A 27,175-nucleotide genomic window follows, 5' to 3' on the forward strand; every position below is an offset into this window, starting at 1 on the left:
TCTCTCTTTTTTTTTTTTTTTTTTTTTTGTCATGTGAGGAAGGCAGCCTTGATGACCAGGCAGCAAAGACGGACTTACCGGGTTCAAATATGACCTCCTTCCACCACCCACGCCTTATGCTGAAAGTGGACTCCAACCACCTACAAGCTGACCTCAAACTCTCTAACTGATCGCTTTCTCCTTTCCAGCTTCTCTCTCAACTGGGGCAAAAGACCCTGCCGCAAAGCACCCGGTGATGGGAACCGAAGCACCGGTTCAAGCAGTAAGGACTGCCCGGAGCCAGCAAGACCCGGCCCACGACTGACCCCAAGACAATGACCCACCCGACCTGCACGCCCCACCCGCACTGCACCAGAACGCGCACACGCATCCCTGTCCCTCAATTTCCTTATGTAAACCTGGAAGGGTTTTCAGCACTTTGGAGACAGACTTTGAGTCTGGGGTCTTCCCGGCGTCGGCCTCCCTGAAATAAATTCCTTTGTTTCCCCACCACTCCGCTCTCTGCCTTTGGAGTTTGTCAGCGGAGTAGTGACCAAATCTGGTCTGTTTGGGGCCCCCGGAGCCAGGTGCTCTGCGCCCCCGCTACACTGCGATCTTGGCCAAGTCATCCAGCCGCTCTGGGACACGCTCTCCTCGTCTGTGAAATGGGGACACCACACCTTCCTTCCCCACGTTTTGGGGAACTCTAATGGGAGAAGTAGTAAGGCTCATGTAGTGCCACCTCCCTACCCGGCGAGCGGCTGCCAGCGGCCACTCAACACCTGGGGACCAGAGAAACTGGCGCAGGGTAGGTCAGGTCCCAGGGTAAGCAAGGGGCTCAGCTGGTGCGCGCATCCCCGCTCAGGCGCCCGCCGCGCGCCAAGCCCCGCCCCATCTCGACGCCGAGCCCAGTCCGAGCCCCGCCTCCAAGCCATCACCACGCCCTATCCCCGTCCTATCCCCGCCCCACGCCAAGCCACATCCCCCGGTGCCCCGCCCAGTGCCAAGCCCCGCCCCGAGCCGTCGGAGCCCATGGCGCCTGCGGCGGGGCGCTGGGCCCCCGTCCTGTGGCGGGCCTGCAACTGGCTCATGGCCGCGTTCTTCGCGCTGGCGGCCTTGGTGCAGGTCAGCGCCCCGGCCCCGGGCGGCGGGCGGCGGGCGAGGGGCCCGCGGGCTGTGCAGGGCGCCGGGCCTCGAGCTCCGCCCCCGGGCCCGGCGCGCGGTGTAGACTAGCGCGGCCCTTGCCGGCCGCAGGGCGGGCCGTGTACGCGGAGGACAGAGATTGGGGGTTACGCCCCGGGGCCCCCACCCCATGCCCCGGCCGAGACGCAGGTGTCCACGTGACCGCCGGCCCCATCGCCCGAGCCACGTGCTGGGAGGAGCGGAGGAGAGGACGAGCAGATGCAGCCTGGGATGGGGACCCAGCCTGGCTGACGGCCGAGGCCAGGCGGGAGGCAGACAGAATCCCCTGTGGCGCGGGTACCCTCCCAGGTTTGCTTTGGGACCTCCTTCGTAAGAGCTGTCCTTATCTTAAGACTGGAGGCCCTTACAGTACCTTTGTCAGACTTCTGTGCGGTTCTGGACACAGTCGCGTGGCTGTGCTCAGCCAGAAGCCCCCTCGACCACCATGATCTGCTAGACTAGGTCTTTTTCCCATTTTGCATCCTCGCTGCCTAGTGCAGCGTCTGGCATGAAACACATCACTAGGATGGATCCAAGAGCAGACCAAACGGAGGGCTGGAGCACCACAGAATGTCTGCTAATGCCTGATGTTTTGTCATTCCAGGTAAACGATCCAGACGCAGAACTGTGGATGGTGAGTATGAGCTGCTTTCCTCCGTTTCCAGACACTGCGGAATGGCACGAAACACACAGTTTTATCTATTTGGCCCGCTTCCCTGCCTTTTGTACATAAAAACTTAGAAATCAGATCATTTGTAAGCCCTTTTCCCTAAAATATCTGGGGAGAGGGATCAGAGTGGTAATGTAATGTGTGTGTGAGAATTCAGAATCTTACAGAGACATTTAGGGGCCTTTTGGCAGTATTCCCTTTGAATAAAAATGGGCCAACTGAGGACACTTTTCTGAAGACACACAGTACACCTCCTAAAGTCAACTGAGCCCTTCCTCATGAGTTCTTTTTACCCAGAAACTCCAACAAACACTTGACCAGAAAATGGCAGGCTTTGGGTTTGCAGTTCGTCTAATTCAGTGAGTTATGTTTATAAAAAGTAACTAAAGCCCATAAAAATCTACAGAATACATTTAATCAATGCTCTGGTTGAACTGTTTGGAGGAGGGGGAGATCATTCTGTACATTTTCTGAAATGTCTGGATTTTGCCCAATTTCTTTGAAAACAGGTACATAAGACTGTGCAATATCACCAATGAGATGATTTTCTGCTTTGGAATAATATTGACTGTGTAAAGATTAGCAACAAATGAAAGCATCTGGATCTGTAATGCAGAATTCTGGTCAGTGTTTTAAGTGCAGTAGAACTCATTCTGACATTGCTTATTGTCCAGATTCACATGCCTTTGCATCGAATCAAATTGCCTCTTCCTCAGCACTCTGGCCCATATCCTGAGTTCCAAATATTATTTCCCTGCAGACAAGTCTCCAATACCCAGCTTAATGTAGAATTTCCAACGCTGACCCCTCCAACACCCCAAACTCCTACAGCGTCTTTCCCTCCTAAACCCCCTCCTCCTCCTGACTCACTCCTTTCTGTCAACAGCAGAATCACCCTCGGGGTCATCCTTGCTCCAAACCACAGGCATCTCTAACATCTCTCGGTTCCTTACCACTGCCTTTGAGATCCTTTCAAAAAATAAAACGAAGAACAAAGCAATCCAGCAAAACCCAAGCTAGGTCTAACTGCTCATCTGTACGGTATGTGTATACTTTACCTCCCACTTCATGCTTAGGTGACATAGCATGAATAATAATAGACACCATGTCCCCACAGACATCCTACCTCCTTGCCAGTTTCACTCTCCATCACCTCCCACGTGGACTCCTGTAGTAGCTTCCTAATTCTTGGAGCTGCCTCTAATCCCCTGCTCTCCTTGAACAATTTCCACATTATCACTTCCAGCTTCAAAAACTTCCCTCATTTCCCAAGATCACTGAGTTACAACTCCCCAAGTTGGCACTCAAGGCCCACCACAGTGTGGCTCCAATCCACCTTCCCACCGTGGTCTTGGAACCCGATCCACCTGTAATACTACTGTGTCTTGCCCCTAGAATTCCTGTATGTCCTACCCAAGCTTCAAAGTTCATCTCAAATGCTGTGTCCCTCAAAAACTCCCTCTCCCTCTTTCCGATAGGTTCCAACCATCCTTTCTCTGAACCTTTAATGCTAACACATTCTGCTTTATGTTCGAGTTGGTTCTGTACATGCCAGCTCCTAGGAGACCAGGGACCAGTTCTTCCTTCTTCTTGGTGGTCCTCAGGCAACCTAATGCAGAGCCTTCCTATGGCAGCCCTTCCGTATTGACTCTTGAATGCACAAATGAGCCAATACTAAGTAAACGGTGCCTGACTCATTTTCAAGTCCCTCACTTCATCTTGCTCATGGAGGATGCCTGTATCAGGATGCATACAGGAGCAAGTAACAGAAAATCTGACTAGCATCAGGTTATAAACAGTAGAGTATCCTCACTTAACAAGAAGTCCAGAGGCAGCTGCTTAATGGCCAACAATGTCATCAAAGACCTAGGCTTTCTGGGTTCCTTCTCTGCCACTTCCAGTGTATGGGCAATATATTCTCTCACATCTACAGAGTGGCTGCTGCAGCTCCAAATGTCAGGCCCAGACCAGTGCATCCCAAGTAGGAAGAAACAAGGCAGGAGCAAAACATTTTTTCCTCCCATGCTTTCTTCCCTGTTATCAGGGAGGAAACGTTATCCAAGAAGCCCTTCAGACATGCTGCTGTTCAGTGTGTGCATACCAATACAGTTTAAGGTCTGGGATTCATCCTGCTTGGTCAGTGTCCCTGCAGAGTGGTTGTTAAGATGCCCTGAGTATCAGCCTTGCCCCTACAAGACTTCTTACATTTTATGGCTGGAGCATGATCACCCCTAGCTGAAGATACTGGGAAAACAAATTGGCTTTTTCTGCTTTTACAATGGCAGGTGGACAAGGGAGAGAGACATGAAGAATGAATGCCACGGGGGGGCACCTGGCTGGCTCAGCCGGTAGAGCCTGCGACTCTTGATTTCAGGGTTGTGAGTCCGAGCCCCATGTTGGGTGTAGAGATTACTTAAAAAATAAAATCTTGGGACGCCTAGGTGGCTTAGTCAGTTAAGCGTCTGCCTTCAGCTCAGGTCATGATCTCAGGGTCCTGGGATCGAGTCCGTCATCAGGCTCCCTGCTCAGCGGAGAGCCTGCTTCTCTCTCTGCTTGTGCGCACTCTCTCTCTCTGACAAATAAATAAATATATTTTTAAAAATCTTTAAAAACAACAAAAAAAAGAATGCCATGGTACTCAAGAACTATATAGTGAATTAAATATTGTAAATAAATGATACTCTACGTTTAAAAAAATACACCAACATAAAAATAAAAGTCCATTATAAGTGGGTTCTACGGAGTTCATTTTTGAGTATGCTGTGTATTAGTTTACCTTGTATACTAGAAACCATTATTTTCAGTCTCTTGGTCCTCAAAAAGAATTTTTTAATCTTATTCGAGATAGAGAAAAGCACTTAAGGATTAAGATGGCACAACTGCCGCGAGAAACCACTGTTTAGTTCAGAGGGTTGTTTTGTTCATATGTTTACAATATAAAGAAATAAGAAGGTCTCAGACCCCTTAATCTGTTAATGACAGATATCTGATACATTTGAGTACACATTTAAAAAAAAAAATAAATCTCTGCCGAACATTTCTTACAGAGAGCACAGGTAAGTGTTGTATGGTGTGCGTGCAACTTCTTTCTCTCTCTCTTCTTCTCTTTCTCAGTGGCTAGTCATGCAGGTTTTCATTAGGGGATAACTATCCCCTTGCTGCTCCAAGTATGGACCTCAGAACAACAGCATCCCGTGGGAGCTTGTTAGAAAAGCAGAACTTGGGCCACACCCCAGACATCTAGAATCAGATCTGCATTTTGACAAGCTTTCCAGGCGACTTGTATACACACTGAACTTTGGGAAGCTCCGGTCTTACCCCTCAGTAGCATGAATGCCTTTACCTGTGAGAGACGACCAGACTTGCAAATGTCCATCCTGGCCATCATTAGGGGTGCAGTAGGAGAGATGAACACAGGGTCTGTAATCCAGATGCCCTCTCTCCCCGGGATCAAGACAGACCTGTTTCTGTGGTGAAAACAAACCACTTAACATACACAGCTCTGACAGCTCCCAAAAAGGGAAGATGTCTGACATGCGCATCACAGTTGATACGGCGAAGCAGCTACGTTTCTTGGAAACTCACCATGCCTCCCGTATACCCACGAGGCCTATCCCACTTGCCCTGTGCCCACAACACACACGCCACAGCAGGTCTGACTACAGTCTGCTTGCTGAGCATGAGGCTTGAAAATGGGGCCTCCACAGGGCCCGCCCGTCTTCCAAACTCAAACAGCTTGTCAGCAGTTTCCAGAATGAAGAGCCCAATCTTGCCTGATGCAGACACTGTCAGTCAACTTTCTGAGGTCTCACCATCTTTCTGTGCTTCCTAGACTCCTCTGAACATCTAAATCGGGCATACTCCCTAACCCCTGTCATCTCCCTCCTTGCTAACAGGTGGTATACATGATACCTGCGCTGCTGAGCCTGCTTGTGGGACTTAACCCTCTTGTCACCGGTATGGACCCTGGATTCTGCATGGACACGCAGCAAACCAGATTTCTGACAATAAGGACAGACTCCTGGGAGAGAAACGGGGCCCTACAGGTCTCCTCGTTTCTGATGACAAGAAGGGTGAATTCTAATCTAGATCACCCTCACCCGTCTTCAGGCAGACTTCACAAGGACCTGCCACACCAAGACAGCCTTTTTAGCAGCTCAGAACCCGAGACCACTTACACTGCTGTAGAACAGGGGTTCTGCAGTACAGCCCATGAGAGAGAGGGCCTTGGTCACCATGCTGATTTCTTACGCCACCACACGAATGGAAAATCAGCAACAGGGCACGAACCTTGTGTCTCTCTAGTCAGTGGCCCTCAGTGTCCAGTACCACTCCCAGTAACCACTTTCTTACTTCGAATCCATTCAACACGTGTGTATACGGCCTGCTACTTGTTTAGGGAAATGGTTTATAATGTCCATACAAATTTCTAGGTTTTTCATTCATACATCTTGCTCTCCCTGACCTTCCGCTGTACCGTCGAAGTACATACAGCAATTTACTGCATGCTTTTATATGTTTTCCCCTGCTAGGCTGTAAGCCCCTTAAGAGGGGGGCTATGTCTAGCCCATCGTTGCCCAAGCCTCCCTGAAATATGGCCAGGAAGATGGTAGGTACTTAATGCTTGTTGAATGTGAATGGATGGCTCTAAGAAAGAGGCTTTAGCATATCGTTTCCTGCTTCTTGGAATATATATATACCTCCATCCCAGGTGGGTATACAGGTAAAAAAACATCGCTTAAAATAGCTGGTTTCTATTACCCACAGGCTGCTTACCTCAATGCTGGGCAAAACATAGTGGCTCTGCTTTTTAACGGCCCTAAACTCTAAACAAACCTTAAGTTGGACAGTTTTATACCATAGAACAGTGTCTTATAACCAAAAAAAGTACATTTTATATTGTGTGCTAACATTTTCTTATTAATAGGGACTGTCAGTCCTGATGGGTTACTCTTCACTGTCATGAAAATAGCTTCCCGACCAGTGGGCCGTCAGACTTCTTGGGCCTTAGGAGAAAGACCAGCGGTTCCCAGCTGGGTGGTGAAAACTCTTGTCCCCTGGATGCACGGGCTCCTTGTACAGGTGCCTGGAACTCTTGTCTGCATCTTTAAGGTGTATTAGTTCGGGCTCCATTAGTTGCAGGCAAGGAAGAAACTCAGCTCCAATGGGCTCTGAGCTGAAAAGGAGGCGTACTGGGGTACCTGACTGAGAAAGTCAGGGGTGGTGCTGGCTTCACACGCTGCTGGTGGCTCAGAACTTGAGCTTTCCTGCACCTCGCAGTCCCACCATATGCCACTCTGACTTCAGTCCTGGGTTCCTCGATGGTAGCCCGGCAGCTCAAAGTTCACTTCTTCGTGATGCTCCATCCAACAGAAGATAGAACCTGCTTCCCAGATAGTTCCGCAGAAGTCTCAGAATTGAGCTGTGGTTCCTGATCTGTCATCTGTTCATCCAGAGCCAAATCACAGTTGCTAAAGGGATAAATGCCAACTCATCAAGCTAAGGTCCAATGGTCTGGGACACATGGCCTGGGTGTGTGGGAAGGGTGGCTCCTCAAGGAAAATAAAGGGTAGTTGTCATAGAAAGGGGACACGTTGGACAACAAAACACTAAATGTCCACCTAAGTTTATTCCAACTGCTTTAACCTCTGTGATGTCCCTCAAAACAAAACTTAAAGAAACCCCAGCTTTTTTTTAAGAAGGCTCCACACCCAACGTGGGGCTTGAACTCATGACCCCGAGATCAAGAGCTGCACGCTCTGCTGACTGAGCCAGCCAGATGCCATCCCAGCCTTTTCTGAAGGCTTTACCTGAAAGCAGACTATGGCAGAGCAGATATAAAGAGATCATTTTTCTCTGGGCTGTGGTTCCATGATTAACAGCACGGGAATCTCTAATTTTAGGCAACTTAATTTGGAAGAGTGCCTCTGCAATACACATATTCTTTTGTATCGCGTGGGCTGTCGGCTTGGCTTGCCATCTCTGGCTTCACTCCCAACAGAACATCTTACATGAGGAAGAAGGCAGGTGAGCCGTGACTTTTGCTCCTTGGAAGGGGTGGGGTAGAACTGAGAAATCTGTTCCTCTGTAACCCCGTATCTGCACCACGATGACTCAGCTCCCCCAACTATACCCTGAGGAGCAGGGGAGGTATTAGCTCCTTCATAAGCTGAAGAAGCAGGAAATGAGCCAGGGTTCACACCCAGCACCAGGTACCACGTTCCGCAACCACGGCCAAAGGCAGTCAGCACACGCATTCTATTACTGTCAGGCAGTTGACCTTGGCTCCTTACAGTGAACAAGCAAGGACGCCATACAGTACTACTCAGTCCAGAATGCTGATCATTCCATCAGCATTCTGATTTAGTTGTGGTTCTGGCCAAAATCTCTACAAGTGTGATCGGCCACCTCAGAGGTCAGTATGTTAAGTCAACCTCTGTCAGCCTTGCCCAGCTACGTCCCATGTCATCTCCTCCCTTTGCCAAGGCCATGTGTTCCTATTTCATCACCTCTTCCTTTGCTTCCTCCCACCTTTGACTCCCTGGCCTCATGCATAGCCCCTTTTCCTTCCTGTCCATCCTACTGCTAACACTAAGATTTAGAGACGTAGAAGGTAATCATCCCTGGCAGGGTGCTACTTTGTTAGAGGCCCTAGTCCTTGGGAAACTGGAGAGCAAACCAGATTCGGCCTGCCCATGGGATCATCAACCCAATGGGTTGAATCAGTTCCACCAACTTGAGGCCCATGAGTTATGGTGGGCTTCCAGTGGTACCATGGCCAAATATAACTTTTCTACTCTATGTAAAATATGTGTGCTTTTAACACAGAAGCATATACCCACCCCAAAACCATGTCTGACTCATACTACAAATCATTCCTCTCCCCTAAGATGTGACCCAATCTCCTGCAGCAGGTGCTCCATATTTATGGACCTGAGTTCATCCTAACACTGAACACTCTAAAACAGTGTAAAATTGATGCCTGATAATCTGGGATAGTTTTCTTGGTTGTACTATATTCCTTCTAATGACCTGAAATAAGTGATTTATTTGTGTTTTTTGTTTTGCTGGGTTTTTTTGTTCATTTAGAAGCTGAGGAACAGAGATGGAGCTCACATCCGTCTCATAAGATAAAACTTATTTTCATATAAGGCGTTAAGCTATCTGAATAAAAGTAACTTTTGAATCATGGCCAGACTTGAAAATATTCTGTAGATGCTGTGTGTCTTGGGAGAAGGTCATTCAATAATCAGCAGAAGCTAGTGGTCATGGGAGAGAATGGAATGATACGCATCTCACTCATAGCTACTTCAAAAATCTGAAATGTGTGTTATTTTATAGGGAGCTGTTTGGTCTGGTGATTATCACAGTATGGATGGGCCTATGTCACAGTTCATCAAAGTAAGTTTTCAACTCATTAGCTAAAATCAGGTGTCTTCAAGGTTGGTCAGATCAGATAGGCAGGAGAAAGTATTGACATCCATATGCAGACAAGAATCTTTTGAAAGAAATCTTTCCTTTTCTCAAGGAAAGCCAATGGTAGTTGAATCAGAGGTTCATGATCACCCACACTTGTCTAAATGCCAGTTTCTGATGTGGCCCAGTGTAATAGGGAGCTGTCAGCCAAAAGGGTGTTCTTTAGGGAGAGGGAAAATGATCTCACAGAGAAGCTTAGAGATTTATGAAAGCATGAAGAGCAAAGAAAATATAAAAGTGTGGGTACATATAGATGAATATTAACTTTATAAAATAGTAGTCATAATGTTTCGTGGGGCTTAAACATGTAAAGAATAAAAATACATGACAACAGTAGCATATAAGAAAATAAACAGAGTGAAAGTGTTCTAAGAACCTTGAAACAGCAAATTAAACCCAAAGAAACAAGAAGAAAATAATCATAAAAGCAGAAACCAATGAAGTGAAAACTCAGCATAAAAAATGGAGGAATCAGAAGGCCAAATACTGGCTTTATAAAATGATTCATAGCTTCGATAAGCCCTGCCAAGACTACAAAGGAAAAATAATAAAAGTGAGAGCAAGGAAGAGGAAGCAAAAATAGAGAATATCAGGAATGAAAAAGAAAATGTTACTACATATCCGATAGATCTTGCAAGAATCACAAAAGGATATCATGAACAACTCCTTGGAAATAAATCTGAAAATGTAGACAAAATGGATAAATTACTTTAAAAATACAAATTAGCAAAACTGACACAAGAAGAAATTCTCCAGAACAGTCCCATAGCTATTAAAGAAACTGAGTCCTCAATTTAAGTTTTTGCTAAAAGAAAACTCTAGACCAGATGGTCTAACTGGAGAACTGTACCTAATATTTAAGGGAAAAATAATGCCAACCTTTAACAAACACTTCCAGAGAACAGAAAAAGAAGAAACACTTTACAATTCATGTTATGAGGACAGAATAATCTTGATACCAAAACTTGATAAGAACATTTAAAGGGGGTGGGGCAAAGAAATTACACAGCAGTCTCCTTTATGACTACAGATTGAAAAATCCTAAACAAAGCATTAGGGAATCATATCCTGCAATATATAACCCAACCACCAAGTTAGAGTTTATTCTAGGAACACAGTTTAACATTCAAAAACCAACCAATGTTTTCTATCACATTAACAGAATAAAGGAAAAAATAAACCATCTTCTCAATCTGTTCAGAAAGAGCATTTGGTAAGATTCATCATCTGTTCACAAGAGCTGTTGGTAAACAGGTGTAGAAAGGAACTGAACCTGATAAGTGGTATCAGCACCAAAGCTTGAGACTCAGTGGTGAGCAGCTGAAAACTTTCCTTCTGAGATCAGGATTGAGAAGGGATTAGCTACCACTGCCACTTCTGCTCAACACTGCTCTAGCTAGGATCGTAGCCAGTCCAATAAGGCAAGAAAAAGAAATAAGAGGCACAACAATCGGAAAAGAAAAACGTTCATGATCCATGGTGACAAAAAAAATCAAACAGAATCTAAAAAGTTAGTAGAGTGAGTGAGTTTAGCATGATTGCTGCACACCAGGTGAACGTACTGAAACCAACTGCATTTTTATCAACAAGTAACAGAAAATGATAAAAACAAAAAGTTAAACATAAATTAATAACCTCAAGAAATCAACTCCCTAGGAGTAAATCTAGAAAGAGGCAAAATCTCTATAAATAAGACTGTAAGACACTATAGGAGAAATTAAAGACCAAAATAAGTAGAGGGATAGATAAACTAATGAAAGAGTAGAATCTAGGAACAGGTCCACACACAAGCAGACCCTTGACTTATGACAGAGCCACGTAGCACTGCAGCTGCAGCAAAGAAAGGCAGACTTCTCAACACATAGTACTGGATCAATGGAAACTCATACGGACGAACTTTCCCCAGCTAACTTTCATAAACCTCAATTCCAGGTGGATTACAGCTCTAAAGTGAGAAGCAGAACAGTTAAGACTTTTAGAGAAGATGACCCCAAATCTCCAAGACCTTGGGAAGAAAAGCTTTCTTAAACATGACACAGAAATCATTAGGAAAAGATCAATTTTAACACTGCCTAATTAATCGGTGACTTCAGTTCCTCAAAAGACATCATTATGTGAGTGGGAAAAGCTATTTGCAATACACCCAAACAACAAAGATTTGCATTAAGAATGAAGAACTCCTGGGGACGCCTGGGTGGCTAAGTCGGTTGAGTGTCTGAGACTCTTTATTTCAGCTTAGGTCTTGATCTCGGGGTGGTGCGTTTGAGCCCCATGTTGGGCTCCATGCTGGGCATAGAGTCTACTTAAAAAAAAAAAAAAATGTGCTCACCAAATTCAATCTTTGTACTTGTTTCCAAAGCAACCCATTATTTTTATTGGATTTTTATGGTTAATAATTCCTGTATGTCTTTATAGGAATCCGGTTGGTGGAAGAATTCAGCTGGCCACTGCCATTGCAATCGCTCTCCTCCCATTTATCTCTTGGACCTACATCTACATAAACAAGGAGATGCGATCCTCCTGGCCAACTCACTGCAAGACAGTAATTTAAATGAAGTCAAGAATCCTCTTCTTCAAATGAGTATTGTCAGTCAATTGTTTATAAATGTGGTTGTAACAAGCCAATTTCCTAGGAGTTTATTTTAAAGGTAATTTGAGCTAATTTTAGAGGTGATAAAAAAAAAAATCCTAAGAACTTTGTGAGGATGCCTACAACACAGCATGAGATTGCATGGGCCTGGTAAGAGATGGGGGTCTGACATTCAGTTGTCACAGTGTAGTAGAAAAGGCAGCAGAACGCAAGTTCCAAAATGTGAATTCTAACTCAACTTATCACTACCTATATGCCTTGGGCAAATATATGAACCTCCTGGTGGATGTCTTCATCTGTAAAATAGGATTAATACCAGATCTCCTACTCACTTGTACAGTTGCAAGGATTGAACTGGAGAATATGAGAGCACTCCAGAAATACCAAATGCTTATAAGGGGCTACACATGATTAAAGCAGAGGAAAGCAGGGTTTGGGTGATAGGATAGACACAGAGGTTCAAGAACGGGCTGTGCCCCTGCACTGAACTCACTGTATGGGACCAGGGCAGCACCATGAACTAAATGGGGATGCCAAATGAACGAGTGTGTCTTAGAGAGAGAGGAGAGTTAGGTAGAATAAAGGAATTCGGGACCAAAAGGAAAGAGGCAATATTAAATGCATTGTAAATAAAAAATAAGACCAAAATCTGTACACATTTTTTAAAAAAATGAATGTCAAAGGTCACCCAGGGGAGAAGACCGTGCTTTCCAACGTGGTAACTATAGTACCATAACCATGATGCATACGCACACACACAACATGGGAACATCACTATGGTGCGCGTACATATATCATAACATAACATAACATAACCGTAACATGTTGCATTGAGCACCTGAAATGTGGCCAGATTGAGGAAGTAAAATTCTTTTTTCATTTTAATTTTAAAACATGTCAATTCAATTATTAGAAAACTTATAAATGTGTTTGGAACGCTTGTGTTTGGAACAATTGGACATGTGAATCTACTTCTTTAACTGCAGGTTTTATATCTAAATATAGATCAAGTATTTCGAGTGAAAATGTAATGTCAATGGATGGGTTATTAAATATAAAATACATCCTGGATTTTAAAGACACAGTACAAAAAGAATGTAAAATATTCTTATATTGATTACATGTTGAAATGATATTTTAGATATGAGTTTAGATATTTTAGAATTGAGTTTAATATAAAATATATCATTAAAATTGTTATGTTTCTATTTACTTTGTAAAATGTGACTGCTTTCAAATACTTCTGTGGCTCACATCGTATTTTTGTTGGATGGCGATTTTTTTACATCTACTAGCATCAAACACTGGAGTCAAGATTCCATTTCATGAGATTTAGGAAGTATTTCACTCAAAAAATATTCATATATATATATACATATCAGGAGAGGGGAATAAGTCAGGCCATTTGTCTATTTTTACAGCCTTTAATACAATATTACATATTCTACAAATATTTGTTAAAGGAGGTATGTATGGTTTTTGTTTTACACAATGGCCACTGGACAGGCAACATTCTCTGTTAAGACTGAGAGGAAGGAAAAGGAGAAAAAAACATCTAGTCGATATTAAAACAAATAACATGAAATTTATTTTAAGGGTCAATAAAATACATATAAAGGATTCCGGTGCTTCAGTATACACTTAGCTTGCATGATGCTTCTGGTTTTTATATCTCTTTTAATGTAACTACTAAAATCACATAGGAAAAAATGGACTCATTTGCAAATTCCATCTAGGATCTACCTATCCTCCATGTAATGCTTGATTCTGTGCTTAAAAGACAGAAATGTTGCAATTTAAAAAAAAATAGTGATGTTCAAAATATCCTTTCACCCCATCTGCACCTCCAGTATCACACTATGAATTCTGTGATGACACGCAATTCCCTTTATGTATCTATGAGCACGGCCTCCTGAAAGGAGTCTTTATTACTGAGATTGTTGTAGACTCCAGTTCTCAACTGAATTTCAGGAAGCTCGATGTCTCTATTATCCAAACCTCTGCCTTCCCACCCATCTTTTTTCTTCCCTCTGGTGGGATCTCCATCAGCCTCTCATTACCGCTGCCGGGACTGAGACACAGATCTAATCACAGCTTCCCTGCTGTCTGACAAGCCCAGTTCTAAGTGTGGGCTCATCACTCAAGGCTCTTCACGACACAGGCCTGTCGGCTCTTGTGCTACGTCTTGCCATAACCCCAGGCACCTTTCGGTGAAGCTTCACAGCGTTACTCCCCACTCCTCAATTCAGCATGCCCTTTCACCTCTGCTGATGCTATTCTGCCCACCTGTCGAAACCATTTTCCTCCTCCTTCAAGTCATTCCTCATCTCGTTAAACAAATTTAAACACCCCTCCACATTCCCAGGCCTTTCTTCCACATTTGGTATCTATGGATGGTAAGGCCGGCGAATGCAGGGAGCACGTGACAGTCGCCTCTCCCGTGGGCTGAATCATGGCCCTCGGGGACACCCAGGTCCTGGTCCCCAGAACCCAGGACCGTTACCTTGCATCACAAAACAGACTTTGCAGATACGATAGAGTTAAAGGTCTTGAGATGGGGAGGTAAGCCTGGAGGTAATCACAGCTGTCCTGATAAGGCAAGCAGAGGGAGGTTTGAAGAGGCCGCCTTGCTGGCTCTGAAGATGGAGGAAGGGGCCTTGAGCCAGGAATGGAAGGCTGGAAGCGGGCTCTAGAAACTGGGAAGGGCAAGGAAGCAGATTCTGCCTCAGAGCCCCCTGAGGCGGGACAACACCTTGAGCTCAGCCCAGGGAAAATGGTTCAGACTTCTGGCCTCCCGAACTGTAAGAGAGCATGTACATGCTGTCTGAAGTCACCAACGTAGTGGTGGATTGGCCGAGCAGCCGCAGAGCACAAACACACCTCAGTACCCCCAGAGCCTGGGCACTCGGCAGGCACGCTGACGCTGACGAGTACTGCTTTTTTCTCTCCCGATGTTTTTAGGCCCTGAGTCAAACTTTCTCTACATTTCAACAGTCCCTTTACTATCCAGTAAGTGTTGCCACAAATAAGACTTAGCACATAGGACAACCGAATTAACGTGCCCCATTTGTCTAGAAAGGGAGTCAAGAGTAAATTCATCTACCCACTGTGGTCTCTAGCTGCTGGACACGAGCTGCTGCCCAAAGAGACATCAGTGGGCACACAGCCGCACTGGCCCTTGGTCTTGCTTTGCTCAAGAGTCACAAGGCCACCGCGTGACTTCTCGGGAGGCCCCTCTCATGGCCTCACGTGGGAGAGACTACACATTCACCTGTGAAATAACTTATTTGTTGTTTACACAACAGGGATACAAGCCTATAAATGTACAAACATGATGGGTATTCTGAGCAAAATATCCAACGTTCATTCACACAGCAGGATACACAGAGAAAGTTTACCTGAGCTGATTTTATTTTTTTATTACGAATTTTAAGTTACATAGTTAATACATGAATACATCCTCCTTGTAAAAAGTAAAAAAATGTCAGATAAGGCTAAATGAAGTCAGTTTTGAGAACTATACCACCCCGTTCTGTCTCCTCCCTGGCTGATTCAGGCTGCTTTCATTTTTCATTCATTTTGTTTCCAATCCTCAGCACTGGATAGATTATCCAAAAATGACATTTCAGAGTATCGCATGAGCTAACCCACACTGAGGCCATAAATACATTTTGTTTTGCAAATAGAATACTACACAATGAGCCTGAGGATTTGGCGGGGGCGGGGGGGGGGGGTAAATAAAAACACAACGCTCAACCACCACTCTCTAGAACGGTAAACAAGATAAATGGGACTAAAGCTGGAAAGCGTTTTCCTTCTTATAATTCATAATTCTGTCTGGAACTCGGCCTCTCCCTTTCAACATCATTTTGTCAGGGTAGACATAAACGGTGCCAAAAGCCTGGCTGTCCGGAGCCGTTTCAATAACCCCTTCTAGGTTGATGTGGTGCACACCAAAAGGATCCTCAGAGTAGCCACCATCGTGAGTGTGACCAGCGAAGAAACACACCACACACTTGTGAGACCAAATGACTGCCAGGGCATCTCTGTAATTCCAGGCCAGGCACACACTGTCAGAGGCCTCTGGGTAAATGGGAAGATGGCCTGTTAGTTAAAGAGAAGAAGAGTTAGGAGCCAATTAGGAAATGTCTCTTTCATCAAAACAAATGGCGAAAAACTAATATGCAGAAAAAAAAAAAAAAAGGATATCGCTACTTATTTCAAATAGACTAAGACCAGAGAAGCACCAAATAATCCGAAGCCACATCTCTGCAGCATACAGAAGGGGGGGGGGACAGTCCACATACACGGGGAGAGGCCACTGTCCAGGCAGAACCCCTGAGATTCCCTACAGCCTACAGTATCTGAAGACGCACAAACCCCAAGAAAAACTGAGGGCATCCCATGCAGAACTGTCCACGAGGGTGGCCAGAAGCCAGGTAGATGCCGTGCTGGAGTCCAGTCTCTTGAACACGAGCGCTGGGTACACAGAAAGAGGTACCCCTAAACTTGAGAACAGTTTAGGGATGGGTCATGGGTTAGAGATCATTTATAGAGGCACTCAATGCTTTAAAACGGATTCATGCCACTTTAAATGCCTCCATGAGATCCTGGGAGCCGGAGCCATTTTACAGATGAGAAAAGCAAGGTAAAGCAGGGAGTATTTATACTCGGTCCCACAGGACATACGTGGAAGTAGAGCCAAAGGATTTCAAATTCCTGACGCCAAGACACACATGGGGTCACGTCATGTCTCACTCTGGAGCGCAGGCACAAAAGCTCCCTCGGCTTTGCTTCTTGCCCTGAAATCACTTTCCTGTTTTGTTACTATTTACTTGTTACCGAAATTTATTCTGAATTTTTCTTATGAGTATTTTTACTGTTTAATATCTATCAGTTTGTAATACAAGTTACAAAGGGGGGTGTTAACAGATCCCCAAAGAGTCAAAGGAGTCAGAAGAGCTTACAAGTGTGTGTGCACTTGCGCGCACGCACACACACACGCACACAACCACTCTTGAAGCCGTGATGACAGCTCAGAGTCCAAAGGGGCCAGCGACTCTCCAGATCGAGAGGCCACACTGGACTCCTGACACAGTGACCTGCTCCCCCTCCTTGAAACACTGGGCTGCCAGGACACCACCAGTCCCCCTCGTCTTCCCCCAACCTCGATGGCCACGAATTCTCACTCCCCTCTGCGGGCTCCTAATCTCCCCCACTTCCTACTGGGAGTGCCTGAATGCTTGGTCCTTGGGCTCCACTTCCCTACTGACACCTAATGGCCTGGTGACCTCGTAACTTCTCCAATCTAGTAAAGTGGCTGGTGATCTAGTAAAGTATCAAATGTCTCCGACGTTCTTTCCACTCCCACATGCTTATACCCAGCCCAGACTTCCACTCTGAATTTCAGACCCGAACATCCAAACTGCTGACTCAACATCTCCACAGATGCCTGATGCGTGTCTGAAACTTAACCCTACCATGGTCGAACTCCAGAACTCCCCACCCGGCACCCCCTCCTGCGGCAGTGCCCCGTATGTCAGCGAACACGTCAGCAAACAGCATGCCAGCCTTCCAACTACATGGCCAAAACCCCACAGGTGGAGGCGAAATGACTTCTCAGTCCCCAAAATGCAAAGTCAAAGAGCAAACTAAAATGAAAGAGAATCGCCATTAGCCATTTAAAACTTTGTTATAGAAAACCTGACGCACTCAATTGCCAAAGGTTTGTTCATCCGGGTTCTGGGCTTACAGCGACAGGGAGGAATTTAAGAGGCGGCTAATGTAGACATGGGCCCTGACGGAACAGGAAACGGGGGAATCCAGGACAGGGCAGGAAAGGAGATGGGAGGGACTCGAGTCTCAGCCAGAATCACATGCTACTGACACAACTAGGTCATTTAATCTCCCAGTCTCCCAATCTTTGAACTGAAAGGGTCGACGATAAGACGTGTAGGTCCCTTTCAGCTCCAGTATTCTCGGGAGTGACAGGCACAGCCTGACACTGGGAAGCCAAAGAGCAGAGACACGTCAAGAAGTGTTCCGGTTCTAGAGACCACCTACTGTAGCGCCAAAGAGGGTCACAACGCGCAATAACCGCCGGGGAATCCTGTACTCTCCGAGCCTGGGATGCCACTTGGAATTCCCATGACAGCACACACACTCCTACTCCATCTACACGTTTGCCCCACATCGGGGAAAGATTCACAAGTATTTATGGAAATATACTTTTAGACCATCAACTATCAGAAGAGCTTGTCATTTTCAAGGGGTTTTCACGTTCGTCATTCCATTTGGTGCAATCCAGAGAAAAACCACAGTTTGTAGGTTCAACATTTACGCAGACTCATACGGCTCACAGAAGCAAATGCACACAGACCAGCCTCCCGTCCTTGGGACCCCAGGCACAGTCCTCTCTGTCATTCTGCCACATCAGTTCTAAAGCGAGGATCTAAACTCAGTGCCCAAGCCAAGTACACCAGCCACACTGCAAATCCAAATTCAGTCCCCTGTGTGCGTGCACACGTGTGCAAACACCTGCAGCTGAGTATATGTTAAGCACCTCCAGATTCGTACGACCTGTGATGACAGCGTGTCTGGAAAAGACATTCTAGGTGGAAATAACAGCAATCTTACTTCCTTGCAAACACATGGCAGAGAGTCTAGAAGTGAAGTACTCACTGCCAGGTGAGTCTCTAACGCGTGTCCTATTACGAGCTTCGCTTCCAACTAGATAGCAGAGGCCCCCGGCCGGCAGCCACCACACTGACGGGCAGGCGTCCTGAGGCTGAGGCTGGGTATGGGGCCTGGCCCGAACTGCTCACTCAGATATCACAGCTGATCCGTGAACAAAGGTTTAGACTGCGCAGGTCCACTTATCCACACATTTTTACAGTAAATACAGAAAATACAGTGAATGTATATTCTCTTCCTTGTGATTTTCTTAACATTTTCTTTTCTCTAGCTTACTTATTGTAAGAAGGCAGCGTATAATACATATAACATACAAAATATGCATCAACCAACCGTTATCGGTAAGGCTTCTAGCCAACAGTAGGCCATTTGTAGTTAAGTTTCTAGAGTCAAAAGTTGTACGTGGATTTTCGACTGTGAGGGGGCAGCACCCCTAACCCCCACACTGTTCAAGGGTCAACTGTACTATGTAAAATGATCCCATGTGCTGAAATTCCACTCAGAAACCTAAAAGGCCAACGTACAGGCACTAACACATGGCAAGATACTTTTTCTATTTTGCGGTTCTTTCCTGACTCAGCTGTAAATGTCAATCTTATACTCAGGTTCTCAATAAAGAAAGGTAAGCATTCATTTGACAGCAAGAAGACACCATGACATAAATATCATTAGTACACTCTCAAACCCCACTTTCCCATTCTCTAAAATGCTGGCGTAATCAAGTAATTTAAATACTTACTCACAATCACCACCTTTTCCTGGTTTGTGTCAGAGAACGTAAGAACTTCATTCAACCAGTTCAGCTGCTCTTGGCTGAATCCTCCATTAAACTGGACAAACTGGGGCTCAGAAAGTCCTGAAATGAATGCAGTATGTCAGACACATCCGATGTCAGCTTCTTCCTCCTTTGGGCATGCACACTTGGCTAATGTGGGGACACCTGTACTTTTCTGTAGGAATGTGCGGCAGAAGTTGACTTAAAATAAGAAACCGCAAGAATTTACAGCAGCAGACAGATAAATGGCCTGTACCCACCCAACTGCTTACCTCGCTAGCTCCACGTTACACTGAAAACAAAACACAGGCTCCTGTGTCCACGGGCCACACAAAGTCACCTTGCGCCCCACTGGCCTTTTCCTGAGTCCTTTAAGGATGCTAACATGTCACTCTGCTCATATCTTTCCATCTGCCCCGCTCTCTGTCCTGAATACTCCGCCCACCCTGCACTTCCCAAGGATGATGACTCCTTCCAATCATTTAGGTTTCTGCTTAAATGTTTTTCTCCCTGGAGAGGCCACCTCTGACCAGCTAAGCTAAAACACTACCCTGAGTCCTTTTCTTTAGGCTTACACATAATTTTCTCGGTAGCACTTATGGCTGCAGACGTAATTCTGTTTGTTTCATTTATGGTCTGTCCTGCCCACCTACTTCTCTTGCTTCCTCCACTGCATCCATCCAAAGAAAAACAAAGGTGACACTGTCACCATTGTTTCCGGCTCTGAAGAGCTAGCCCTGGAAAAAGGGCCCGGCCCAGAACAGGCATTCGGATACCCGTTAAATAAATGAATCTTGAACCAGCGGCAGCCAATCCACACGCCGGGAGAAATCCTGACCCTGAACAACAGTGACAATATATTTTACCTTAATCATCCATCTTCCTGCTGAATAAAAGGTAGCTGAAGAATGGAAAGACAATGGATTAGACTCTCAGCTCAAAGGAATAATTCACCTTGCGGACTATTCAACTCCGAATTTGGATTGTGCTCCCTCAGTATCTTCAGACACTGCTGGTATTTTGGAGAGGACTGATCCACACCTAAGACGCTCAAGTCGTAAGCATCCAGTAAAATGAACCGGAATTGAGGGAACGGGACAAAGTGATAAGCATAGTAATCCTCCGAAGGCACAGTCTCGGGATGGTGCACAATCTGGTCTTCTAGAAACTTTGTGTTAAGTTTAGAATTTGTTAGGTAGTTTCTGCTGAAGTTATAGAACTCGTGGTTCCCCCACGTGTGATGAACGGGGACTTTAAGCATCTGGAACGTGTTCATAACAAGTTCAAGCGACTTTTCAGACACTTTGTACTGTGCGTTATACCCGTCAATGATATCTCCAAGCTGAAGCACGCAGCGGGGCGGGCTGCCCTCCCCGTTCCAGTGCTCGATAGCTCCCCGTAAGTGAAACAGACTGTGTCTGTAGTATCTTCGTCTGTTTCCTTGGAAGTTATAACCATCTTCTAAATCAGCGTATTGGATATCTGCTATCACCCCAAAGGAGAAGAGAACTTCCGAATTCTCACTCAGGGTTCCAGGGTCGGGCTTATCGTCCATAACCTTCAAACGGGTTTCTAAACAAAATAAAGAACATAACTACACTATAAACATCTTACTTTTCTAAATGGGCTGCAGAGAATGGTAAATAAAGTATTAACAGTTAATCCACCAGGTAGCGTGGTATAGAGAAAAGCACATGGGCCTTAAAGTCCAATTGTCCTATGGCCAAAGTACCAAGTCTTTGAAACAGGTCAGTTTTCTCATCTGTAAAATAACCTCTATTCTTCAGAAGAGTAATTTACAAAAGAGTATTATCCTATTAATGAACAGGTATTCTAAATCCAGAAAAGTCAAATTCACATCTGGTAGCATTTGTAATTTTTAAGAAATACACACTAGTTTGTTACACGCTTACACACACACACACACACACACACACACAGTACTTTCTTCCACAAACACCAAAATAATTCTATCAAAACTTCAGGATTCTTTTTACAAAAAATTACATATTACACTCATTCATTGTACTTTATACATTAGATTCCCACTACAGATTATTTCATGTCAGGCTGGATCTTTTGTCTTCTTTGGTGGGTGGGTCACTTGAAAGAACTTGCTCATATTTTATATCTGGGATAACAGGGGGGAGGAAATGAAGAAAGAAGGGAATCATTTTAAACAAAAACTAACTATAATATTGATGTGACCATCTTCATTTCTGACAAACGGTTCCTGGTTCTTCAGTTGTTGGATGCCAATCTGAACCAGCTTTTTTTAACCTGAATCTTAACTACCCTGTCCCCAAAACCAAAATGGAAAATAAGTCATCTTTTCTTCTCACACGTGATCTGTGCCCTGCCACACTAGCCAAGAATAAGGGATTTAGACCTGAAAGCTATTATTTTACTAGATTGTTTACAATCTAAATTTATAATCACTTCTAATGCCCCAAAAGAGCCAAGAACACTAAAGATTAAAAATAAAAACCAGGGGCGCCTGGGTGGCTCAGTCAGTTAAGCATCTGCCTTTGGCTCAGGTCATGATCTCAGGGTCCTGGGATCGAGGCTTCCTGCTCATCGGGGAGTCTGCTTCTCCCTCTCCCTCTCCCCCTCCCCCCTGCTTGTGCTCTCTCTCTCTCGTTCTCACTCTCTTGCTCTTTCTCTCAAGTAAATCTTTAAAAATAAAATAAAATAAAGGCCATGATCCTAAATGATCAACTATTCTTATTATAAAGTCTACAGTAGTACACTGTGCTGTGGGATCAAAGCATATTAAAGCCTCACTGTTTCTAAAAAAAACCTCATGTGGAATTTCTAAAATTACTTCTCGACTCCCGGCCTCCAGCAGCCCACTACAGCTACTGAGTTCTCTTCAATCACCCAAAGATACGTGAAACCCTAGCTGACAGAGCACTGCTGTCCGAGGCGGGGGTGACAAACTCTACAGCCGGCAAGAGGGCCAGGCGGCAATCTGACTTCCTTGAGAATTAGGGGCCTCTTTTCATTCTGAAGCTGTTGTCACTAATGATACACATTCTATGTGATCCACCCAATTGTGAGCTTCAGCCACCTTCCTCTCTTCCTTAATCGGGTTTTGTATAACTAGCCCTAACAAAGGTATAAAGCAGCATTAGAAAAAAGTTGGAAATCCTGAAAAATGGCTTGGTGTTCTGACACATTTTTTTCGTTTGCTCGTTTCGTCCTGCAGTCCCCATCTGAAAACCCAGTAGATATCAAGCCAGCTGATGTGTCTGCAGGGTGGATGAGATCGTCTGGTTCGAAAGGTGAAGAACTCAGATACAATAAATATAGAATTCACCTAAGTTACATGAAAATCTGTAGTCTTACTAGGTTTCAAATGTTTGCGATTCAAAGTACAGATTAATAGGAGATTTCAACCAGAAGTTAACTGGGTACATGTATCACTGGAACATTATTACCAAAGCTTAAGAGAAAACAGTTTCTGGGGAGGCTTTTATCCTTTGCCAAATGAACTTGTTTGTTTTCGTCTCTAAACTCAGAGGCTTTAAGGTGATAATCTGTACTGCGGATCTCTTAAGGGGGAGCTTTTAGTCCCAATTAATTTGATCTTCTAGGAGAAGCTATTATTTGTGCCTGCCTAGCCAGTATTCATTTCCTGTTCTTCTGGTAACAGCACCCCTGGTCTCCCCAGGCATCTATACAATCCTCGCTCTCAGCGCCTGCGCTGTGACCTTGACCCCTGGCAGTGCAAGTGTTGGAAAGGGCACACACGTGACCCTGGCCTATAAGCGCCCAGTTTCCCTCTGGTCAGTTCGGGGTAAGCATATAACCCACACGGGAGACAGTGAGCATCAGTGCAGGGGCTTTTGCTGCAGCTACTCGTGCGAAGCTGACGACAAAAGCCTGAGCCGCTGGGGAAGGTTACCTGAGAAGGAAGGAAGCATATTTGAATGATGCAAAGAAGTCCTGGAAACATGAGTTGAACACCTGGATCCACCTGTCTCTGTTAGAACTGCTCTTGGTCATTTAGTTCTATCGGCCATTAAATTCTCCTCTGCGGCCCCCGCGTGGCTCAGCCGGTTAAGCGTCCAACTCCTGATTTCGGCTCAGCACATGAGACGGAGCCCCGCGTCGGGCTCGGTGCTCAGCACAGAGTCCGCTTGGGATTCTCTCTCCCTCTCTCTCTGCCCCTCCTCCCCCTCGTGCTCCTACACGCTCGCTCTCTCTCAAATAAATAAAACCGTAAATACATAAACAAACATAAACATAAACAAACAAAAAATAAACAAAATACGTAAACACACATAAACCGTAAATAAACAAACAAACTCACTCTCCTCTGAGTCAAGCCAAACTGAACTGGCCCTAAGATTCCTGTCGTATTCTACAAAAAGTCCCATCAGATACACCTCCCACTGGAATACAGTTCAATTTAGAGAAACTTAAGGGTAAACTAAGATTTGCCAACCTTTTAAAGAAAATTAAGCAATGTGCAGAGAAGCAGCAAGGGCCACACACTTCAAAACAGTAATGTGTTTTGGGGTAGAAAAGAGATCTGCAATGTCAAAGACATATGGCTTTTAAAAATAAGGCTAAGGGCAGGGAATATACGGTTTTATGAAATAAAGAAATTATTTTTTAAAACTGAAGCGTAAACTGATACTGCTATCTGTTAAGAGAAGATATGAAGCAAGGAGGAGGGACAACGCCACATGCAAGGAAAGACCATGAGGATCAGAAGTGAGTTAGGCAGGTCTCAAGACCTCAAGTGGGCAGGGAACGGATTCTCCCAACTAGTTCAACATCTTTTATTGTATGGTTCTGGGAGGTGCCAGGGAGCTCAGAAAGACTGGTCCTGGTGGCCAGAGAGAGAAAAAAAAACCCAGGACACCTCCAGTGGGGAAACACACAATTAATAAACATGCCAATGCCATGAACTTTTCAAAATACCCTCCATCCTCCACCAGACACACACACAGAAGTGGGTGAGTGGAGGGTAACTGTTGAAGCTGGGAATGGGTACGAGGTTCACTCTTGCTGCTTTTACGCGGGTTTCAAGATGTCTAGAGATGTCTATAATACGAGGTTTTTAAAAAGTGTTTTTAGAGAAGATAAAGTCTGAACGAATTAGAAGACCTAAAACCTAAGACCTCTGAAAAGAAAGGAAAATCCCAAGTTTTACGTGAACTTTGTTCTGAAAGTCTGGAGCGCACCATTATGCGTGAAGTTACCTAAGTTGTAGTTAAGAGGCAGTGGGACGGCTGCGGAAAGCTTTGAGATTGAAAACCTGGAAGGGAATTGTAGTCCCAGTTTTTCCTACAGGGAAACAACTCATCGGCACTTGTGAGATTGAACTAGCATATACTGTACAAGAATCTACTTTTGTAAATCGTAAAGCACTACCAACATGTTATTTTTTAATTATCTGAAAACATATCTGCCTAGTCAACCTCCAGATAACTGAAACTCCTGCAACATTTTATAGACCAGAATAGTATAGAAAACTTCACCAGAGTTTCAAAAATTCTACTAACGAACTCCTACAAAAATTCACAAAGATTTCCAAAAATTCCGACAGAAAGTCATGGTGCAGGACGAGCAGCCAGCAGTCTGTGAAAACCTCCTTAGGCATCAATGATGTTTAACAATAGGAAGAAACACCCAGGGATGCTTATTTGCTGGAAACTTGCTACAAGATGATACTAATAAAACTTCTGCAATAAGACGGCAGAAGGCCAAAGCTCCTTGTAGAAGCCTCTCACGCATCTACCATGAATTAGCAACTGAAGACAGTCCTACACTCCTGCCCAAGAAAAACGAAGGGGTGTGGGAGGACACAGCAGGACAGTAGCAAGGAGAGAGGGTCAAAGGGAGCTACTGCAACAGAGACACGCCCAGGCCGAAGCCAGAAGTATCTCAGGGAAGGGGGCAGGTCAGGTAAGCAAAGTCTTTCTATGCAGAGCCCATGGGACAGGCAGCCCTGGAAAGGAAAAGGGGTGGGGGGGGTAGTGGGAGCAGTCTGGACTTTTAATTGTGCTAAGGACTGCAATGACAGGAAAGCTGAGGCTGGAAATGTTTGTGGCAAGGGACAGGGGGCAGAAGCAGACAAGTTACAGTGCTGGGAAGGTCACACAAAGTTAGGGCCTAGCTGTCCCAGTCAAGACAGCCTGAAGTTACCTCAAGCACAAAATCTGACTGGCCTCGTCACTATGGACAGAACAAACATCAGATGATATTATGTATATTCTGTCTCTTTCAAAAAAAGGTATCCATATCGAAGGAAAAAAACTCATTTGCCGATCCTGGTGGTTTAAAAGTAGTAATGAAAGTGATAGGTTTACGCTAGACATCTTTTTAGGTATCTTTTAACACTAGATTTCACGGGTCGGAGAAATCGGGCTCAGAGGTGTTATCAGCAACTCGTCCCATGTATAGTTACAAAACACCTCCTTTGCATCAGGAACGGTTTTAGAAGCTAGTATTTTATCTAATATTATACACTTAATATGAAGAAGTTGTATAAAAATGCCTTGGCAAACAAATTAAGGATAAACCTAGTAAAAGAATCACTTTGGCAAATGAAATTTAACAGACCAGCTAAAAACAACACTGAATTTTAACTTATACGACTGACATCATTAATATCCAGCGGAGCAATGGGAAAGATGAACAAAAATTGTATATGCTCACCGCCTGAACGAGTAAGGTATTTTTGTGTCTTTCTGGCAATTGGAAGGAAAACTTCTCCCAGGGCAAAAAAGAAGCGGGTAAAAAAAAAAAAAATCTCACCCACGGGTAACCTCAGGACGGAAAAATTAGTTTGACTGAGAACGATGTGAAGTGCACCATGTCCTTGGAGCAGAACTTGCAGAAAATTCCAGTTCACCTCGGGAATGAAGAAACGTGGGTATCAGCAGAGTCCAGCTCGACTGTTAGGGAGGAGCCCACTTACTTGGCCAGTTATGCCGGCTCCAGTCCCACAAGCACTCGGGCACGAGCTGCTGCTTCTGCTCAGGGGAAGCTCCGGGATCTGAAGTTAGGGAAGAGAATTAGGCTTTTTTCCTCCCCGCTTTGTCTGTGTGTTGCCGGCGCGGAGGTGGGCAGGCAAAGGGCAGGCGTTAAGGGGGCAGACACGCTGGGAGGAAAACACAAGCACAGAGGATGCGCGTGCAAGCTGCACCTTCGCCAGCCAGGAAGAAGCAGCCCAAGGATGCTCTGCGCCCAAGAATATGCGGCTGTCCCCGGAGGAGAGACGCGGTCCCAGGTGAGGACCTGAACCCTGGAAGCCCCAGCGCGGAGGGGAGCCAGCGAGGGCGTCGTAGGACGCGGGGGCCCAGCCGACTGACTCAGGGAGGGGACACGGCGCAGAACCGGCTACTTCGTGCGGAGCTGCTGCTCCCCGCGAGGTGACAGCGCCCGGCGCTCACCGCCCCAGCCACTCCAAGGACCCCTGTGCTCAAGGCCCGAACGGTCCGAGACTACGCCAAGTGCAACAGGCCCGCCGGCACCGCAGGAGGGAGGCAGCGGGGTCCGCGCCCTGCGGCTCCGGGCCGGCCTCCAGGCGGACGACGGGGCGACGCGGGTGGGGACGGCGGGAGAGGGGCTCTCCCGGCGGTGACTCCCGCGCCCGCCCTGCCGCCCGCCCGCCCGCGCCGCGAAGCCCCAGCCCAGTCCCGACCGGGCCCGCCTCCAGCCGCGAGGAACCACCTACCGCGCGTCGGCTCCACAGCCGATGGGTCCCTGGCTACCGGCTGGGCGACCTCGCCACCAACGAGTGGAGCGGAAAGAGCGGCCCGCTCCGACTTCCGGAGGAAGTGGAAACGGCGCC

General features: G+C 45.7%; 2 protein-coding genes across 13 annotated transcripts; one reads left to right on the forward strand and one right to left on the reverse strand.

Moving 5' to 3' along the window:
* The first annotated feature begins 1,003 nt into the window (after nucleotides 1–1,003).
* TMEM220 (transmembrane protein 220) lies at nucleotides 1,004–12,976 on the forward strand. Its single transcript, XM_028125156.2, has 6 exons — nucleotides 1,004–1,104; nucleotides 1,766–1,795; nucleotides 5,728–5,788; nucleotides 7,735–7,858; nucleotides 9,173–9,232; nucleotides 11,723–12,976. The coding sequence occupies exons 1-6, from the start codon at nucleotides 1,012–1,014 to the stop codon at nucleotides 11,856–11,858; spliced, it is 504 nt and encodes a 167-aa protein (XP_027980957.1). The 5' UTR covers nucleotides 1,004–1,011; the 3' UTR covers nucleotides 11,859–12,976.
* Nucleotides 12,977–15,290: 2,314 nt separating this feature from the next.
* On the reverse strand, nucleotides 15,291–27,133 carry ADPRM (ADP-ribose/CDP-alcohol diphosphatase, manganese dependent). Of its 12 annotated transcripts, none has more exons than XM_028124974.2 (5): nucleotides 27,059–27,122; nucleotides 26,300–26,377; nucleotides 20,320–20,959; nucleotides 19,330–19,446; nucleotides 15,291–16,001 (listed from the first exon to the last, which is right to left on the reverse strand). In XM_028124974.2, the coding sequence occupies exons 3-5, from the start codon at nucleotides 20,918–20,920 to the stop codon at nucleotides 15,691–15,693; spliced, it is 1,029 nt and encodes a 342-aa protein (XP_027980775.1). In that variant the 5' UTR covers nucleotides 20,921–20,959; nucleotides 26,300–26,377; nucleotides 27,059–27,122; the 3' UTR covers nucleotides 15,291–15,690. The 12 variants fall into 12 exon arrangements, with proteins under 12 accessions (XP_027980775.1, XP_087884094.1, XP_027980777.1 ...); XM_088027968.1 differs by having other exon boundaries at nucleotides 20,320–20,937; nucleotides 26,137–26,377; XM_028124976.2 differs by having other exon boundaries at nucleotides 20,320–20,937; nucleotides 27,059–27,116.
* Between the last annotated feature and the right edge of the window lie 42 nt (nucleotides 27,134–27,175).

The sequence above is a fragment of the Eumetopias jubatus genome, unplaced genomic scaffold (assembly GCF_037043125.1).
Source record: "Eumetopias jubatus isolate StellerSeaLion01/CBP00866 unplaced genomic scaffold, mEumJub1_p1.0 scaffold_10, whole genome shotgun sequence".
Lineage (NCBI taxonomy): Eukaryota > Metazoa > Chordata > Mammalia > Carnivora > Otariidae > Eumetopias > Eumetopias jubatus.